Source organism: Rhincodon typus, chromosome 11 (assembly GCF_021869965.1).
Source record: "Rhincodon typus isolate 14 chromosome 11, sRhiTyp1.1, whole genome shotgun sequence".
NCBI lineage: Eukaryota > Metazoa > Chordata > Chondrichthyes > Orectolobiformes > Rhincodontidae > Rhincodon > Rhincodon typus.
In genome coordinates this window covers 66127311-66147848 of record NC_063342.1, presented here as the reverse complement: position 1 = coordinate 66147848, position 20538 = coordinate 66127311, and the positions used below count along the sequence as shown (strand labels likewise).

The 20538-nt window shown below is 45.2% G+C and overlaps 1 protein-coding gene across 1 annotated transcript in view; it reads left to right on the top strand.

Annotated features, from left to right (window-relative positions):
- clcn4 (chloride channel, voltage-sensitive 4) overlaps positions 1 to 20473 on the top strand; it is a 63138-nt gene extending 42665 nt beyond the window's left edge. Inside the window, exons 8-13 of the mRNA XM_048602939.1 lie at positions 2581 to 2661; positions 5450 to 5995; positions 10580 to 10766; positions 13483 to 13881; positions 15456 to 15672; positions 18401 to 20473. Of these exons, the coding sequence (XP_048458896.1) occupies positions 2581 to 2661; positions 5450 to 5995; positions 10580 to 10766; positions 13483 to 13881; positions 15456 to 15672; positions 18401 to 18491 (1521 nt within the window). The 3' untranslated portion in view covers positions 18492 to 20473. The remainder of the gene's footprint in view (positions 1 to 2580; positions 2662 to 5449; positions 5996 to 10579; positions 10767 to 13482; positions 13882 to 15455; positions 15673 to 18400) is intronic.
- The last annotated feature ends 65 nt before the right edge of the window (positions 20474 to 20538 follow it).

The window sequence follows — 20538 nt, the reverse complement described above, 5'->3', positions numbered from 1 at the left end:
TCTGCTTTTATTCCTTTTACCCTATATTAGTCTACACCTCTGGTTAACCCTTGCCTAACAGGAATTCTATCCATTGAAGATCCCAATTCAGCATCCAGCGATTCACATCCATCAGCCTTTGGGTAAGAGCATTTCCACTGAGAAATGAAATGAAGAAAGACAGACATTTGACAAGTGGATATCCAGTGGGACCTGAATTCTTTGTTGATTGTCAGAAAAGCTTGGGAAGACAGTGAGGAATTTCACCCAATTCCACCCTTCAACCATTTTGGCCAAAAGCTCTCCAATTCACTTCCCCTTTAAATCCCTCTCATTTTCTTCAGGCCAAGGGGGGTTGCCATGGGTACCCACGTGGGCCCCAGTTATGCCTGTCTCTTTGTGGGGTACGTGCAACATTCCCTGTTCCAGTCCTATTCAGGCCCCCACTCACAATGATATCACTGGTGCTGCTTCCTTGTCTTGTCTGGAATTGGAAAAATGATCAATTTTGCTTCCAAAATCCACCCTGCCCTCATCTTCACCTCATCCATCTCTGACTCCTCCCTTTCCTTCCTGGACATCTTTGTTTCCTTTTCTGAGGATAGACTGGCCGCTGATATCTGTTACAAACACATTGACTCCTGCAGGCTATACATCCTCACACTCTACTTCCTGTAGGACTCCATTCCATTCTCTCAGTTTTTCTGTCTCAGTTGTATCTTTTCTGAATATGCCAGTTTCTTCAGGGGTCCTCAGAAATGTCCACCATTTTCCTCAACCGAGAATTACCTGCCACCATGGTCAACAAGGCCCTTATCCATATTTAGAATCCCTACAGTGTGGAAACAGGCCCTTCGGCCCAAGAAGGCCACACCGAACCTCAGAACATCCCACCCCCCTATAACCCACCTAATCTACACCTCCCTGAATACCGGGCAATTTAGCATGGCCAATCCACCTAGCCTGCACATCTTTGGACTGTGGGAGGAAACCGGAGCACCCGGAGGAAACCCACGCAGACACAGGGAGAATGTGCAAACTCCACACAGACAGTCACCCGAGGGTGGAATCGAACCCGGGTCCCTGGTGCTGTGAGGCTGCAGTGCTAACCACTGAGCCACCGTGCCGCCCAACCTTAATCCAGTGCCTTATACCACTCGGCCATACTACTAGATGATATCTGTTACGATATTTGGCTGATCTCTTGCATTTCTGCCCTTAGCCCTCCTTTACTTCCCACAACAACGATAGGGTGCTTCTGGTCCTCACTTATCAGCACCACCAGTCTACATCCAAAGAATTGTAAGTCTCTATTTCTGTGACCTCTAACAGGATGCCATGATTAGACACAAATTCTCCTCCCCTTCCTTGTTAGCATTCCGCAGGGACTGTTCCTTTCAGGACCCTCATCCTCCATTCCCACATTTCCTCACACTCACAAGGTTCCGGCCCATGCAATCACAGAAGATGGAAGACCTGCCTGTCTACCTCCTCCCTCCTGACCGTCTAAAGCCCCAGACATGGTGAAGCAGTGGTTTACCTGCACTTCATTCAATCTACTCGACTGAATTCACTGTTCACAATGTGGTCTCCTTTATATTGGGGAGATGAAACGCAGACTGTGCAACAGCTTTGAAGAGCACCTAAACTCTACTGCAAAATGACTCTGAGTGTCCAGTCACCTGCCACCTCAACACACCACTGTGCTCCCACGCCAACATTTTTGTCGCAGACTCCAGACAGCCTTAGCACAAGCTTGAAGAAAAACATCTCATTTTCCACCTGGGGGCCTTGCAGCCTCTAGCACTCGATATCGAGTTCAATACCTTTTGAACCTGAATCCATCCTTCTCTGTTTATTTTACCCACTCCAACCCAGTCCTGTAATGACATGGGTTGCTTGTAGCACTGTCACCTATTTGCATGTACTCCTGGACCAATTATCACATTATCTGGAACAAAAACAGAAGTTGCTGGAAAAGCTCAGCAGTCCTGGCAGCATCTGTGAAGAGAATTCAGAGTTAACGTTTCGGGTCCGGTGACCCTTCCTCAGAACTGTTTTTTGTCACATTATGTGGGTTGCATTCAGCATGGTTAAGCTATTTTCTCACTCAGTTCTGAGGAAAGGTCACCGGACCCGAAACGTTAACTCTGATTTCTCTCCGCAGATGCTGCCAGACCTGCTGAGCTTTTCCAGCAACTTCTGTTTTAGTTGTTTCCATTTTCTAACTCTTAGCTCTTACTATCACTTATTCAGTTTCTCCTCTGTCCTGGCCTGCTATCCATAACCTCCTTGCTAACCTACCCCTTTCGTATCTGACCCTCTCTGGGCTCCATCTCCACCTGTCCGTTCAACTCCCCCTCCACCCCTGACTTTTACTAGCACCTTTTCCCAGCTCCTGCCAGTTCTGACGAAGATTCGCCGGACTCGAAACGCTAGCTCTGCTGCCCTTCCAGCTGCTGAGTTTCGCCAGCAATGAGCGTGGTTGTTTCAGATCTCCAGTGTCTGTAGCTCTTTGTTTTAGCTTGATGAGAGGGGAGATTCGCTTCACGGTGGGAATACCTGGGCATTACACAGCTCAAACATTTCTCTTCCTTCCAGGTGCTGTCAGCTGCTGCTGCGGCAGGGGTCTCTGTTGCGTTCGGTGCTCCCATCGGCGGTGTACTGTTCAGTTTGGAAGAGGTAAAACATTCCCATTCGGACTTGCTTTATTCCAATGTTGTGTTGATGCCAGCAGCGTCAAAGTAGGCTTGAAATTAAGAGCACTAGAATATCAAATGAAATTTTATGTTCTGTTCATTCGTCAGTCATGTTATTTTCCTTCTTCATTCATCCATGGGATGTGGGTGTTGCAGGCTGGGCCAGCATTTTTTTGTCTGTCCCTACTTGCCCTTGAGAAGGTGGTGGCGATCTGCCTTCTAGAACTGATCAGTCTGTGTGCTGTAGGTTGACCCACAATGCCCTTAGGGAGGAAATTGGAGGATTTTGACTCAGCGACAGTGAAGGAATGCTGATATATTTCCAAGTCAGAGTGTTGAGTGGCTGGGAGGGGAACTTAGAGGTGGTGGTGTTTCCATGTATCTGCTGCCCTTGTCCTTCCAGATGGTGGAGGTTGCAGGTTTGAGGGTCAACTGTTTCCGCACTGCCTTGTGATGTGGGAGAGCAGGATGCTGAGCTCTCACCTCCCAGTACTGGCTTGAAATCCAGTGGGATGCTCTCACCGACAGGAGAGCATTGGTAAGGCTCTTGCACTGCATCTGAGCAGTTAGTGAGTGACCAGCTATTAAACAGCAACATGATCCGCTGTTGAAAGGAATGGGAGTGCGAGAGAGCAGGGGAACTCCACTCAAGCCTCAGTGAGGGGACTTCAAAACTAGTAGCGATTTCTTGAGTTACTTCGTTTCCTGGATGAAAATAGTCTCCTGCTTGTGATCTTCTTCTTACATGCGACATAGTTCCAAATAAAAATAAACAGCATATGCTAATCCACAGCCCTGAGTCTGTCTGTTATCGCGAGATGACCTGTACATGTTAATAATAGAATAGGGCCATAATTCCCTTGATTGATTCACTTCCACTCGCATTGTAGTTAAAGATGATGTCTGTACACTTGTAGAGAGTGTGGTTTGATTGAACTGATCTAACTCCGCACAAACTGCTTGCATCAGACCTTGCTGGTGTGAACGGGTCAGTGTCGTTAATTCTTTGTGATCACAAACATTGATATAGTCCAATTTGATTTAGATTTTGATTTGTACTATTTCTAGCAGATTTTGATGAGAGCTTTCATCCATTTTGATGTAGTCCTTATTCATTCCTTTGAACTCTCAGTCACTGTAAGTCTTGTACTATGGTCAAAGTATGATTAGCCTCTGATGGTTTCGCTACCAACCACCACACGCCCCCCTCGCCCCCACCCCCCTGGGGCATTTGACAGAATTGGATTCTGGTGACTGACCAGCTCAATCTGAATGTTTTCAGGCCTAAACTTTACAGATGTTGGCATCTCATTTTTCACTCACCAATGAGAATCTGGTCTCCTTGGAACAATCTACTGTTCAATCGACTTAGAAATGTGGCCATGGCAGTACCCATTGTTCGGGTACTAAGTGACCTTCTAAACTTTCAAGATGGCCAACAGAAAGCACACACCCTTGTGGTGTCGTGGTCCTGGTGATAAAGGCCAAGGGCTCTCCTAAAGTCACACTTCCATCTCCATTCCCCGGTCACTGGTTTTCCTGTACCCTCAGCCAATCAGATCTGATTGTTTTCCCTTCCTGCCATGGAGATGAGGACCAATATCATCATTCAGGTCTATAATCTCAAAGGCACTGGGCTAAATGACTGCTTTCTTCAGTTAATGAATTGAAATGTCTGTGGAAATGAAAGTGATTGTTCTGTCTGTCTGGGGGTCTGGCCTGAGATGTCAGCAAATGAGTCACATTGTAACACCACTATATCTTACAAGGCAGCAAAATGCCCGCTTTAATTCTCACGCTGCTGGGCTTGCTAATCTCCGCTGGTGTAGAGGTATTCTAATTGACTCCCACCCCCCGCCCCCCCCACCTCTGGTCCCCTGGGTTAGAGAGGAAAGAGCACTTACCCTCTGTAAGCCAGTATAAAGCACTATTAGAAGTGCTCAGAGACATTCACATTCACAATCTTAGCGCTTTCTGAGGAGGCTAGTGGGAGGCAGCAGGGAAGGAATAATTTGGTAAAAGCAAGTGTGGCAGTGTGGAGGAACACAGTGATCTTGGGGTTCCATGTCCATAGATCCCTTAAAGTTGCCACCCAAGTTGATAGGGTTGTTATGGTGTGTTAGCTTTCATTGGCAGGGGAATTGAGTTTAAGAGGTTATGCTGCAGCTCTATAATACCTTGGTTAGACCACACTTGGAACATTGTGTTCAGTTCTGGTCACCTCATTATAGGAAGGATGTGGAAGCTTTAGAGAGGGTGCAGAGGAGATTTACCTGGACTAGAGGGCAGGTCTTATGAGGAAAGGTTGAGGGAGCTGGGGTTTTTTCATTGGAACGAAGAAGGATGAGAGGTGACTTGATAGAGGTGTACAAGATGATGAGAGGCATAGATAGAGTAGATAGTCAGAGATGTTCTGCCAGGGCGGAAGTGACTATTATGAGGGGGCATAATTTTAAGGTGATTGGAGGAAGGTATAGGGGAGATGTCAGAGGTAAGTTGTTTACACAGAGAGTGGTGGGTGTGTGGAATGCGCTGCCGGCAGTGGTAGTAGAGTCAGATACATTAGAGACATTTAAGCGACTCTTGGACAGGCACATGGAGGATAGTAAAATGTAGGGTATGCAGGGTAGGTTGATCTTAGTAGGATAATAGGTCTGCACAGCATCGTGGGCCGAAGGGCCTGTACTGTGCTGTACTGTTCTATGTTGAACCTGAAGTGAGTAAAATGGAAGATGTGTTAGTGACGGCAGCTTCTGCTGTTTGTTTTCCAGGTCAGTTACTACTTCCCGTTGAAGACGCTCTGGAGATCATTCTTCGCTGCTTTGGTGGCTGCTTTCACGCTGCGCTCCATCAACCCGTTCGGTAACAGCCGGCTGGTGCTGTTTTACGTGGAGTACCATACCCCCTGGTACATGGCCGAACTGGTGCCTTTCATTTTCCTCGGGGTATTTGGCGGCCTGTGGGGAACGCTGTTCATCCGGGGAAACATCGCGTGGTGTCGGAAACGCAAGAACACGAAGCTGGGAAGGTACCCGGTGCTGGAGGTGATTATGGTCACCGCCATCACAGCCATCTTTTCCTTTCCGAATCAGTACACCCGGCAGAGTACCAGTGAGCTCATCTCAGAGCTCTTCAATGACTGTGGAGCGCTCGAATCCTCACAGCTCTGTGACTACATCAATGACCCGAACATGACTCGGCCAGTGGATGACATCCCAGACAGGCCAGCTGGTCCTGGGGTCTACGCAGCCATATGGCAGTTAGCTCTTGCACTGGTCTTCAAAATCGTCATCACCATATTCACTTTTGGCATGAAGGTAAGGGCCGTTCCACCTTGTGTGATCTTGATCAGCCGAGGATAAGTGAGCCCAGTGTGTTTAGCGCTCATAGAATCCCTACAGTGTGGAAGCAGGCTGTTCAGCCCATGGAGTCCGCACCAACCCTCTGAACTGCATCCCCCCCAGATCCCTGCCCTATCCCTGTAACCCTGCATTAACCATGGCTAACCCGCACCTAGCCTGCACATCCCCAGACACTATGGATAATGTAGTGTGGCCTACCTACCTCGCCTGCACATCTTTGGACTGTAGGAGGAAACCGGAGCACCCGGAGGAAACCCACCCAGACACGGGGAGAATGTGCAAACTCCACACAGACAGTCATCCGAGGGTGGAATCGAACCTGGGTCCCTGTGAGGCAGCCACTGATCCACCGTGCCACCCCTTTTGAATTAGAGCAGGTAAAAACAGGCCGGCCCTTAGTAAGGGGAGCTCAGCTCCTTGACCATCATCCTGGCTCTTTGACTCGGCTTGTTATCTAGTTACGGCATTATGGTGGCAAGTATTATTCAAACAGTAACCAGAGCTCCCTCATGCATTAGGACATATTCAAATTCCGCCACTCTGAGAACTCTGAATTCAGGTTAAATCCATAAGTAAAACTCTGGTCTCAGTAAGACTTGCTAACATCCCTGAGAATTAATTTTTAATGAATTGGTGTGCTGGTGCTCACTGGGAGGGGGTGTTGATGGTCAGTTAGTCAAAGAGGAATGAATGTCCCCAGGAAATCAGAACTTTTGGGGGGAGAGCAAATTGAAGAGCAGCTAATGTGATTATTTGATTCATTCACGGTGCAGTTAAATCCAAATTAAAACAAGCATACATTGCTGCGGAGTATGGGTAACATTTGTTCCTTACAAGGCTGTTGGGGATATTTTCCTTTGCCGGACACAGGGAAAAATTTCTTCCACCCTCCGAGGTGGGGCAGGCTATCTCTGGCCTGACCTGTTTCTGATATTAGCCATTCCATCCCTGTCCATTCCTGAGATGTGCAAGGTGTGCAGCTTGCTTCCTGGACCATTCCCTTCCAATGCTCCCTTGATCCTGTTGCTCCCTCAGACCGCCATGGCATTGGGTCTCCGATAACAGATATGGCCTGATACAATCACTTAATGGTAGATTTTTGTCTCCCTCCAAATAGTGAAGTCAGCCCAAAAGCTTCCATTATTACCTGGAGCCTGGAAATCCCTTTAATGCCACCTTGATCTTAAAGGTCATGGGTGACAACGGGCAGGCTTTTGAGGAGGGAACAAGATGGAGTGAAGGGCCATGATGAGACAGTTCAGATCTGCAATCCAACAGAATTGCTGCAATGAATTCTCAAATGCAGGAATTAAATGTCAATGATTCGTGTGGTCTCCTGAACTTCCCCTGCTCAGTCTGTGTACATAATGACCTTTTGCAATTCATGCTCCCAGATTTCTCTGCACCTCAGTGCTCTCATCTTTTATATAAGATACTGCTTTTTTATTCTTCCCGCCAAAATGAATAACTTTACATTTTCCCCACCCCTTTCGGCCCACTCCCCTTAACCTATCAATGACTTTTTGTAACCTCATTCGTCCTATTCACAAATTACTTTTCCACCAACCTGTGTGTCATCAGCAAATTTGGCAGCTATATCTAATTGCTTAATCTAAGCCCTGCTTAATACAAATTGTAATCAGTTGACATCCCAGCACTGACCCCTGTGGCACACCACTCGTTACATCTTGCCAATCTGAAAAAGACCAATTCACATGCGCTCTCTGCTTCCTGTTAGCCAGCAAATCTTCTGCCCAAGCCAAGGTGCTAGCCCTATATCATGAGCTTTTCTGCAGTATCCTTTGATGTGGTACCCTATCAAATGCCTTCTGGAAATATAGGCACAGTACATTTGCTGGTTCCCCTTTATCCACAGCACATACTTCCTCCTCTACAAACTCCTGATAGATTGGTCAAATATGATTTCCCTTTCACAAAACCATGCTGACTGGTCTTGATTGCCTTGAACTCACCCAAGTGCCCTGCTATAACATTCTAACAATTTCTCTAGGATAGATTAAGGGGGTGGCACAGTGGTTCAGTGGTTAGCACAGCTGCCTCACAGCGCCAGGGGCCCAGGTTTGATTCCAGCCTTGGGCGACTGTCTGTGTGGAGTTTGCACATTCTCCCCGTGTCTGCGTGGGTTTCCTCCGGGTACTCCGGTTTCCTCCCACAGTCCAAAGATGTGCAGGTTAGATGGATTGGCCATGCTCAATTGCCCATAGTGTCCAGGCATGTACAGGCTAGGTGGATTAGCCAAGGGAAATGCAGGGTTACAGTGACAGGATAGGGGTAGGGGTGGGGGTGTGGGTCTCAGTGGGGTGGTCTTTTGGAGGGGTGGTTTGGGCTGAATGGCCTGCTTCCACACTATAAAGATTCTGTGATAACTTCTATGATTCTAGGAAGATGTGAAGCTACATGGCCTGAAGTTTCCTGCTCTCCCAATCTTTGATGAAAAGAGTTATATTCACTATCTTTCAATCTAAGCAGGCCATCCCTGAATCAATGGCACTTTGGAAAATTAAAACCCATATACTGACTATTTCAATTTCAAAACCCTTGAGGGGGGGAAGTCAACCAGGACCTGGGCACTTAGTGTAATCTTTAGTTTACTCAGTACCTCTCTTCTCGTGCCTGTGATTCTCTGAACTGCTTGTGATATGTTTATATCCTTGCTTAAGTAAGGAGACCAATGCAGCACGCTGTGTGGCACTCCCCCACCAAACTGTTTGTCACTGCCTGTTCTGAACTGAAAGCTACTGCTTTTCCTCGGCTATCTTTAAAACCTTGGTCAGCTCAGCTAATTCACCACTCAGCAAAATCTGAGTTTTTCTGTTACTGATTAAAGCTAATATTTACAGTTTCTGCAGTAACCCAAAGCAAAAGGAATCTTGCGCATTTGGTTGCGATCTTTAATTTTAGTGTTTAATGTGAAGGTGGACCCCTCCCTTTATTTGCGGAAGATTATTGAAACAGTTGGGTTTCCCTGTAAACTGTGATGATGGGAAGCCTCCGGGCTGTGCTTCCTCAAAATTATCGCTTGTATTAAAATCTTGCAGCCCAGGAAGACGCTGTTCAGCCTTTTGAGCAGTTAAACGCATTCCTTGCTTTTTCTCTGTAGCTTGATTATTTCTTTTCTTTTGAGGTACACATCCAATACCCAGCTGAAAAAATTACAATTGAATCTCCTTCCACTGCCTTTCAGGCAGCAGGTTCCAGATCTCGACTCACTGAGGAAAACAAAATTTGACTTCCCCTCTGACTCTTTGCAGATTATATTAAATATCTCCCCTTCTTACTGATCCTCCTGCAAGTGGAAATAGTTTCACCTTATTTACTGTATTGACACATCTCATAATTCTGAGCACCTTATAAAATCTCCCCGTAACCTTCTCTGCTCTAAAGAAGAACATAGAGTCATACAGCATGGAAACAGACCCTTCGGCCCAACCAGTCCATGCCAACCATATTCCCAGTTCCCATCTGCATGCACTTGACCCATATCCCTCCAGACATTTTTATTCATGTACTGATATAAATGTCTTTTAAACATTGTAACTGTACCTGCATCATTCCACATATGAGCTACTCTGTGTTAAAAAACAGGATTTATTTGAGATTTATACATATGATTTTTGTTTATTTCTTATTTTTTGTATGCTTAATTAACTCTTTGGGTAAAGAAAGGTAGTTTATTTTATATCCAAGGTGCTATTGTAAGCTGCTTCTTTTAGGCTTAATGGCATTGAGGACATACAAGAAATAATCTTGTTTCCTTCAGTTTTGCTAGCTGTGTCGTGACGTAACATCCTGCACAATAATTACATCAGCTGCAGCCTCACATAAATTTCCTGACCCCAGCTTATGTTGCTGTCTACTACTAGTTTATATCTGTTTAAAATACTGAGTAATGAAGGAGTGAACTGTAGGAACAGTTTTGTTACCTTGTGTACTAATGTGATTAAAATTGCACATTATTTTTGGACATGGGAACAATCAGTTAATTTTGTCAAGGTTGGAATCGGTAGAAAGTTTTCATAAGGAAATTTTCAAGTTTTAGGTGCTTGGATATCTCAATATCCACGAGCTCCCTTCTGACTGTATTTGAAAGAAAGTTAACCTTTATCTTCGTAAGTCGGAGCACCAGCATTATTTACTACAAAGAAGTGACAGGTGTTGGCTTCATTTCCATTGCTTCCTGACTTGACATGGGAGTTAAACGCTGCTAACGCATCTGGTGTTAACAACTCCTTACAGAATAGCATACTAGCAAAGGTCAAAGTAAAAGTGTCAGCCTCTTACTGGACTGTAGGGCTGCTCTCCCATGAGACAGAGGGACAACTGGTTACCACACCTCAAGTAAGGGGAGAGACTGAGAAGGCGAGTCTTTCATAGTAACCTCAGCTGGCATGGGTTTTGAATCCATGCTGTTGGTGTTGCTCTGCACTGCAAACCTGCCGTCCAGCTAACCAACCCCTTAGCAAGCTTGCAAACACCAAAAGGATGTGTCAGGTTCTTTTATCCTCATTGTTTCTGCAGATGCCGTCAGGACTGTTTATTCCAAGCATGGCTGTCGGAGCCATAGCTGGCAGAATGGTTGGTATTGGTGTGGAGCAGATGGCCTATCACCACCATGACTGGTTCATCTTCAGAAGCTGGTGCAGGCCTGGTGCAGACTGTGTCACCCCAGGGCTGTATGCTATGGTTGGTGCTGCTGCGTGCCTTGGTGAGTGATTCCTGATGTGCCATTAACTAGTGACTTTGATTTCAGCAAAGCCAACGAGCTTTAGACTTGTATCCAACTTGAACATTGTATATTTTGGAATCTCTTGACAGCATTGTGAATGTTGACCTATTTTGTTGGGTAGCACCTTTGAGTTGAAAGGAAAAGCTTGACAACTATAGTGAAGGCTTTGTTCAGCCTGGTAAATACTGGAGATTTCCTAATGGAACGTCTGTTGGTCAAGTCAGAAGGCTGTGGGTTCAAGTCCCTACTGTAGATACTTGAGCACAAATAATCCAGGCTAACATCTCAGCACAACTCCGAGGGAACAGTATATTATCTGAAGTGCTCTCTTTCAGTTGGGCTATTAAACTGGGACCTTGTGCACTCTCAGGTGAACTTAAAAGATCCTGTCAATTAATTTGAAGAATAGAAATGGAGGTCTCCCAATACCTTGGCCAACATTCTATGTGTATGTACGCCAGTTCCTTAAGGTATCACCAGGCCCTCAACTGTGGTTAAAGTGTTTAAGAAGGCATATTGAGCACTTGTCTTTATTAGCTGAGCTAGGGAGGTTCTGATGAAACTGTATAAAACGTTGGTTAGGCCACAGTTAGAGTACTGTGTGTAGTTCTGGACACCACAATGTAGGAGGGATATGATGGCACAGAAGAGGGTGCAGAGGAGATTTACGAAGATGTAGCCAGGGCTGGAGAGTTTCAGTTATGCAGAGAGATTGGACAGACTGAGATTGTCTTCCTTTGAGGAGAGGAGACTGAGAGGGGACATGAAGGTGGAGCTTTGCAGTGCCTCATCAAAAAGATAGCACTCTGACAGAACAGCAATCCCTGTTTTGTCGTGTATTAAATTTTGGTTAGGTCACATTTGGATATTGTGTGCCGTTCTGGTCACCACACTATAGGGAAGATGTGAAGGCTTTGGAGAGGGTGCAAAAGAGAGTGTATTAGTTATAAGGAGAGGTTGGACAAACCTCAGAGTCTTCTTCCCAGGGTGGGAATGTCAAGTATGAGGGGGCATAGGTTAAAGGTGAGAGGGGAAAGGTTTGAAGGAGATGTGCGAGACAAGTTTTTTACACAGAGGATGGTAGGTGCCCGCAACACACTGCCAGGGGAGGTGGTAGAAACAGATACTATAGCAATGTTTAAGAGGCATTTAGAAAGACGCATGATCAGGCAGGGAATAGAGGGACAGGGACCACATGCAGGCAGACCGGACTAGTTTACAATGGCATCATGGTCAACACGGACATAGTGGGTTGAAGAGCCTGTTGCTGTGCTGTACTGTTCTATGTTCTAATGTGTTGGAGTGACAGCCTGGATTACTTTTCCAAAACCTTGAATTCACAAGCCATCAAAAGTAGAAATTGCTGGAACAGCTCAGCAGGTCTGGCAGCGTCTGTGGAGAGAAATCAGAGTTAACGTTCCGGGTCGAGTGACTCTTCCTCACCAAACCCGAAACGTTAACTCTGATTTCTCTCCACAGACGCAGTCAGACCTGCTGAGTTGTTCCAGCAATTTCTGTTATTGTTTCTGATTTACAGTATCTGTGGTTCTCTCGGTTTTTATCTTGAACTCGCAAGGTTTTGACGCAGAAACAAGAGTGTCAGCGCTGAGCCAAATCTGACTGCAACAACAACATGCAACATCTTACACTTAAGAATATTTTGAAGCAAAATATAACACTGAGTCACTTACATAAAAACAGGTTCAGATCAGATAACCAAAAACTTGGATCAGAATGAGAGGTTTTAAGGATGGTATGAAAGGAGGAAAGCAAGGGAGAGACCTGAGAAGAACAAGGAGTGGAATCCAGACATTGAGGCATAAGAAACTGAAACTACTGCCTCTGCTTATTGGATTCAAATCGATGTGCTCAAAGGCTGAGAATTAGTGGAGGACTGATAACCTTGGAGGATATCGGGCTGGTAGAGATTACACAGATATGAAGGGCTCGACTATGGTGGGATTTAAAAATAAGGATGAGAATGTACTAATCAAAATGTTGCTTGACTGGGAGCCAGTACAGGCCAGTGAGGACAAGGGTGATAGGTGAACATGACGTGGTGTGATTTAAGACACAGGTGGTCTTGTTTTGGATAACCTTGGGTTTTACGGCAAGTAGAACGTGTAAAGTTAGTCAGTAGAGCATTGGAGTAGTCATATCTTGTGTATGTAGTGTAGAATTTGGATAGGGATAGGCATATTGTGCAAACTTGACAACTTCCAGTTCTGAAGTGAGAGATTGTAAGGATTACATAACATGCATTCACATTAAATATGACAAGTTGTGTAATCAGACGAGTAAAACTTGACAGCGAGCCACAGAAGGAGACTGGAGAATCTTAGTCAAAAGTTGGAAGGAATGGGATTGAAAATTCGCCTGAAAGGAGACAGAGAGCGGGAACCTGCAACGGTTTAGGGAGGGAATTCTACAGCTTAATGGGACATCACCAATAGAACAAAGAACATCATGGGTTTGCAAGAGACTGGAGTTGGAAGAGTGTAGAGATTTCAGAGGGTTGTACAGGTAAAAGGGAGTTACAGAGATGGGATAGGCCGTGAAGGGATCTGAAAACAAAGGGTGAGAATTTAAGAATAAATGCGGGGCCAGCTTTATCACACTCCTACTTGTCGAGCCATTGACTTTATGGGAGATGTTTAAGAGTGCCTCATTCTAGCTATTGACAATTTTGCCACAGGTGGAGTCACTCGTATGACGGTGTCCCTGGTTGTGATCATGTTCGAGCTAACTGGCGGATTGGAGTACATTGTACCATTAATGGCTGCAGCGGTGACCAGCAAGTGGGTGGCAGATGCCTTTGGGAAAGTGGGTATCTACGAAGCGCACATCCACTTGAATGGCTACCCTTTCTTGGATTCAAAGGATGAGTTCAGGCACAGGACCCTGGCAACGGACGTGATGAGGCCAAGACGGACTGAGCCCCCACTCTCTGTCTTGACCCAAAGCAGTATGACAGTGGAGGATGTGGAGACCCTTATTAAAGAGACAGATTACAATGGCTTCCCTGTGGTCGTCACTAAGGAATCGGAGCGGCTCATTGGCTTCGTCCAAAGAAGGGATCTCATTCCCGCAATCAGTGAGTTTTTCAGCTCGGCGGATGTTATTTGTACATTGCATTTTTACTTTGGATTCAGGACAGAGTTGAGTTTTACAGACTTCCTTTGAATGTTTGAAGTTGGGGTGAGCCGTTGGCTCAGTGGAACCAGTGGCGCTGGGCCTGAGCATTGCTGCAGGCAGTCCCAGTGAGTGGACAAACATATGAATTAGGAGCAGGCCATTCAGCCCCTCAGGGCTGCTCTGCCACTGTACAAGATCGTGGCTGGTCTGATTGTGCCCTCAATTCCACACTCCTGCCTACACCCAATCACTATTGACTCCCTTAAACTGTTAGCCAGGGGACCTGTCTACTTCTGCTTTATAAATAATCAGTGAGTCTGCCTCTCTGGGGAAGGGAATTCAGAGACCGACATCTCTCTGAAAGAAAGAAGAGAATTCTCCTCAGCCGCATCTAAAATATCTGAAATAAAATCCAGCAGCATATTCATGTCCAGTAAGTATTTGTGATGCCCCTTGCTTCAAACATCTGGTTTTGTAGGGCACCTAGCAGCATCCTGCTATTTAGAGGAAGGCAACCTGTTGGCTCATGGTGAACGGTTGTGTACCTGGATGGGTTATTCATGTCGTGGCCTGTCAGAGTGTCAACTGATCAGCTCATCTCTCCCCTTCAATTGAATTCATTCCAGAAAGTGCAAAACCAGAAACTGAGCTAAAGTTGACTGGCAATGTCAATAGAAACTTGACACACATCCATCCAAACACTGAACCCCGTACAAGGGCAATAACATGAGAAGTTATACGGGATTTCTCATTCAGGTCCAGGTGGTCATCTTGTTCAGTACTAACAGAAATGATTTTCCGTCAGGAATCGGCGGGGGAGCTCTGTCAGAATTTGCTGAGAGCACCAGACTGTGTTTATCACAGTCTTCCTGATTGTGAGGGGAATCAAGTGGCTGGATAAATGAAGTAGGATTGCGGCAAAGGGATTTGGAGGGGTGGAGGCTGCCCCAAAATGGCTCAGTGGTTAAATCCATTGACAACTTAGCATTGTACATCTAGGCCAGAAGAAGCCCAGATTTGATGACCTGGTTTGAGTTGAGTGCTAGGAATTGGTGAAAGCATCAACCTGTACTCCGCTGCACCAATTCTGTCCTTCTGCCTGGAAAATGTTTGTGAACTGGGAGTACGATCAGTGTAGTAAGATCAGGCGAGTGAACATCAACAGGCCCTTACAAAACATAAGCTTGTACAAGGCATGGTAAGAAGGGGCATCTCTGGAACTGTGCAGACCTGGGTCCTATTCTGTGTGGTCTTATATCATCATTATGTAGCTCCTCACAGAGATGCTCAGTAGTTATTACAGTTAAGCTCTTGTTAGCCCTTTACTGTGTTTGGTGCCCAGGACCATTGGTTCAGGTATGAGATAGTTGATAATGCCCATTGGTAACATACCCCTGGATGAAATAGTGCCTTCTGGAGAGGAAAGGAGAAAATGAAAGGTGTTGCATACTCCTGTGGGTTAGGGGGAATCAAAAGGTTAACCAGCCAGGTTTTGTGTTCGCTCAATGTTTGTTATTTTCCTCCCCATGTCAGAAAACGCAAGAAAGGTACAAGACGGAGTGGTCAGCAACTCGATTGTGTATTTCACTGAAGATCCGCCACCGTTACTTGGCAACAGCCCATGCCCACTCAAGCTGCGGAGGATTCTCAACCTGAGCCCCTTCACGGTAACGGACCACACGCCCATGGAGACGGTGGTGGACATATTCCGTAAACTTGGTCTCCGGCAGTGCCTGGTCACCCGCAGCGGGTGAGTTGTGTTTTGTTGATGCCAAGGACATCTTCTGAGTGAGTTTACTGCCTTCCCACAGAACATCCATCTACAGCAGCAACAGACTGAGGGATGGATGCCATGTCATATGGTGCCGTAGAAAGCTACAGCTGAGGGATTTGGGGTCCCCATGTAGAAATTGCAAAAGAAAATTCCATAAAAGTTCAGTGGGTAACTAAGATCCTTGGCCTTTATTTCAGTGGGAAGGCTGTTTCCCCTTGTGGGAGAGTCCATGATCTCAGGATAAGGGGTCATCCATTTAAGACAGAGATGAGAGGGAATTTCTTCTCTCCGGAGGTAGTGAATCTGTGGAGTTCTTTACCGCAGAGGGGCTGTCGAGGCTGGATCATTAAGTGCATTCAAGGCTGAGATAGTCAGATTTTTAAATCAGTAAAAGAATCGAGGGGAGAAGGCTGGAAAGTGGAGCTGAGGAGTTATCAGAAAGCCATGATCTCATTGAATGGCAGACAAGACTGAGTGGGCCAAATGGCCTATTTCTGCTACTGTCTCTTTTGATCTTTTTGTCTTATGATTAGAATAACTAATGATGAAAAACTTTCAAGTATAGAGCAAAATGGAGGCTGTGATATTTTCAAAACACCATTAGCTTGTCTTTGTATAGTACATTTGATGCAATGAAGCATCCCAAGGCATTTTTAGGAACAGTGTTAGCTAGAATTTAGCAAAAGTCTACATGAAGCAAGATTGGGACAGACAGTCAAAATCCTGATCAGTCTCTGTAACTGTATTGGTTTTGAATCCCCTGTAAATTATTTCCCAAATTTCTCCTGACAATCACGGCCTGTGGAAACAGGTTGGAGTTGCAGCTGAGTGCACAGGGTGGGAACGTCAATGAGAAAGTGAGATGAGGCAGCGCTTGTAATGAGACAATGCTTAGTCCCTTTAATAAAAAGAAAGACTTGCATTCATATAGCGCTTTTGAAGACCGCAGCATGTCTTACAGGCAATGAAGCACTCGTTGAAGTGTAGCCACTACTGAAAGTGTGGTAGCCATTTTCAATGTCATGAATCGTGGTCCCTTTAAGAATGAAACAGGACATCCTCCAGAGATACTAGGGAGCTGCTGATCTTCTTAACTGCGTTTTAATTCAGTCCTTTCCTCTCTCCATACTTTTCCTCACTTTTGATGTCATTTCGCTTTTAATTAGAAACAAGAGTGATTAGGTGGTTACAAGACATGTTCAGATTCTCTGGATAGAAAGTAAAGAGCTTTTTCTTACATTTGTGCCCAAGTTTCCTTGGAGAGGGAACAAGCAGTGTCTACCAACACCCTGAATGCCTTTAGAGAGAGGTGATCACTGCAGTGCTTTATTTCCTCCTTTTAACTTCCTGCCTTACCACCCTCCCCTGCTTTTGTTGCATCCTGGTGGGCAATGCTTGGAATGAATTATTTGTCAACTGGATGATGTGGTTGTCAGTTTTCCAAAGTTACAATAGAACGGCTAATTTTCCCCACTAACAGGCATTGATCAGGAAGGGGATCAAACAAATTACTGAGCTACGAAATACAGATAAACCATTTTTGGAAGGCTGATCGACTCCTGCTTCAGTAAATGGATAATTTAGCAATGTAACAGCCGAAAACACACGGAGCGAACCTCCTGCAAACAGTGGTGTAACAGTGAACGGACAATCTGTGTTGTAGATGTAGACTGAGGGATACATATTGATCAGGACACTGGGAATTCTTCCAAAGAGTGCCATGTGATCTGTTACATGGAGCTGAGCAGATCGATGGGGAGGCCTTTGGTCAACGGATTCTCTGATATGCTCCATCAGAATGGTACTGGAATGTAGCGTTGATTGTTATGGTCAAACCTGGGCTTGGGTCCTGAACCCAGAGCCTTGTTGTTCGGGGACAGGAGTGCTACATACTAAGGCATGTCTGACGCTCTGAGCCTGTCAGAAGATGCGATGAGAAGCACAGAGGCAAGATGGCGGCTGACCTCATGGGGCGTCAAGTCCAGGTTGCAGCAAAAGAGAAATGAATTGGAGGAGTAATGAAGGGTGGACATCGCAAATTGGGATGGCACAGTACCTGAGAGAGGAGAAGTGAAGGGAAGCACAATGATCTTGAATAGAGTCCAAGAGAGGTAAAGGCAACAGAAGCAGAGAGAAAGCATGAGGAATGGGATAGAATGGTAATCTCAGGTATGTAGCAGCAATCAAAATGTGTGTGCAAATAGACCTAGGAAAGCGAAGTTAGACTCGGCCTGGTTACATTAATATTAGGATTCATTAACAGCGAAACGGGATAAGAGATAGTAGATTGGAGTTAAAGTCCGATCTCCTATGGTGGGATAACTGTGACATCGGCAGGATGAAATCATTGTGGAGCATCGACAAACCTCTTGGAGTTGGGAGGTGGGTGTAGCAAGTGGTTTCCCAGTGTTGAATGCGGATGGTGTGTCAGAGAGCATATGGATGGTGGCATTTTCATGGGAGTAAGGACTTAGGATATGGCTGGAGTTCATCACAAAGCAATAGCTAAGGACACCATTAACGTTGTCATTAAACGTGTTTAGAGCAACTCAGAATTGGCAATAACTCCAGCTCTGTGTTGGCAAAACCTTTTATTGCCACTCCAGAATGGATTGCTGGAAAATAATTAGACAATCGTAACCTCTTCTGTACCTTGAATCACATGAATGCCATATTATAAGTATTTTTATTCTTCTTCTTGCAGACGTCTCTTGGGCATCTTAACTAAAAAAGACGTACTGAGGCACATGGCCCAAATGGCAAATCAGGACCCTGAATCCATCATGTTCAATTGACCACTCGTGTGGTCACAATGCTGCCTTGCCCAGTTCAATTTTCGAAGCTAAATGGCAGGACAAACTCTCAGGACATGGTGGCTTTTCAGTGAACGGAAAGTCTAATCACAGGATCAACAGAACTTCTCTCAAAAACAGACTTGTTCAGAAGAGGAGCAGTCAGCAATGCACTGATTAAAGACTGAGTCATGGCGAGTTCATTGTGTTCCTTCGGATGACTGAAGAGCCAAAGCCGCAGCTCTATTGTAGAGTGTGATGTTGTGGTGGATGATGTATCTGATGTTAACTGGCCAGCTTTGTCGGAGAATTGCGCCCACTAGGGGTAAAACAGTAGAGATTAATAAATGTAATAGCATGTTGATATTGGTCAGTGGTGTAGCAAACACTAGGTAAGAGCTACTGTGCCAGGCAAAAATAGGGAATAATCCTTCAATCTGTTTGGATTGATGCTTAATATAGAAAATGCCAGTATTAAAAAAAAAGCTTGCATAATTTCCTCACTTACCCATCAAGTTCAGAAGAAGTGCGATGAGTAACAATAAATTGTGTTCACATCAACGCGTTATATAGAATTCTGCAGCCCAATTGGTCTGTGTTAAGGCTTATGATCCACTTGAGCCTCAGCCTTTCCAATCTCTTTTCAAACTATAAACATCTCCTTCGATTCATTTCCCCTCATGTGTTTACCTTCCCCTTAAATCCATTGGTGTGAAGAAACTCCACCCCAGCCTTAGCAACCACAATTTAACTTGATCAGCTAATGGTATAATTGAAGTGAATATGCACTGCCCCCACTTCAAGGTCAGTGTAACTTTCTTGTGAAGGGTGAGCACAGACCTGGGAACAGTATTCTAAATGCGAGCTAACTGGAGCAGTGTAGCTTCCATCCCTTAGTATCTCGGTCCTTATGAGCTAAAGGCTATCAAGTTATGTTGAGAAACATTAGACAGTTTCAGAAGGTAGGAGCTGAACTATGCCAACAGAATTCCTCACTGTGCCAAGTTTTATAATTGACTGCTGTTGACTCAGAACTCTGTATCTAGTTGTGCACCTTGAGGATTTGATCTGTCAGGGGGCCCACAGGATGTTCCATGCATTCAAAACGAAAATCTTGCAGAAAGCAATCAGAAACACGGTTCCCATTGTGTAAAGCTCTCCTACAGTTGCTTTCAAAGATAAAATGAATGCTTTGGTGTTAATACATTGGCACTGTATCAAACAAGGACTGTTCTTAGTACATCATCTACGTCTGTTTTGGGAAAAAGATGCAAAATGACACAATTGTTTGCATCGTGAAATTTGTTAAATCAGTAACGTTACTCATGATGTGCTTCACAGGTAAAACTAAGCTGAAGTTGCTGATAGGCAGTGAATTGTGAACTATATTGTATTAATGTCAGTGTGTCAATCCAGGGTAATTTTCTTTCAAATTCCATTCTCCTGTGTTCAATTACTTATTTTAATACGGGATGTATTCATAATTTAGTTGCCATATCGGGAAGATTGCTTGTACCTACTTCAATAGATTTCTTGCATTCCTAACTGTTGCGTTGTACAACTTGCTTCGTTTGGACACCATCAAAATTGACCAGCAATTGCCCACAGTTAAACCATTTCTCTTGCCAAAACATACCATGAGTTTCACCCTGAAGATCCATGTATCGAGGAAATTGAAGCCTCGTTATTGAACAATTTCACAATGATGGTTGGCTGCTCACCTGCCTTTCTCTGCTGTCTTCTCTCTATGGAGCAGACTTCTCAAGCTGCAATTGGCATCCCAGTATATTTAATCACTTCCAGCAGAGCTCCTGGAGACTGTTGCCCTCCCATGGCTGTGACAGTCCCCTACCCTACTGCTGTTTGCGATCTCTACATCCCTCCAATTCTTTCCTTTTGCACACACCAGATTTTCACCACTCCACCACCAATGGCCGTGCCGTTGGCTTCTCAGGCCCCAAGCTCTGGAAACTCCTCCTTTAACTACTGAGATAACAAGGTGTAGAACTGGATGAACACAGCAGGCCAAGCAGCATCAGAGGAGCAGGAA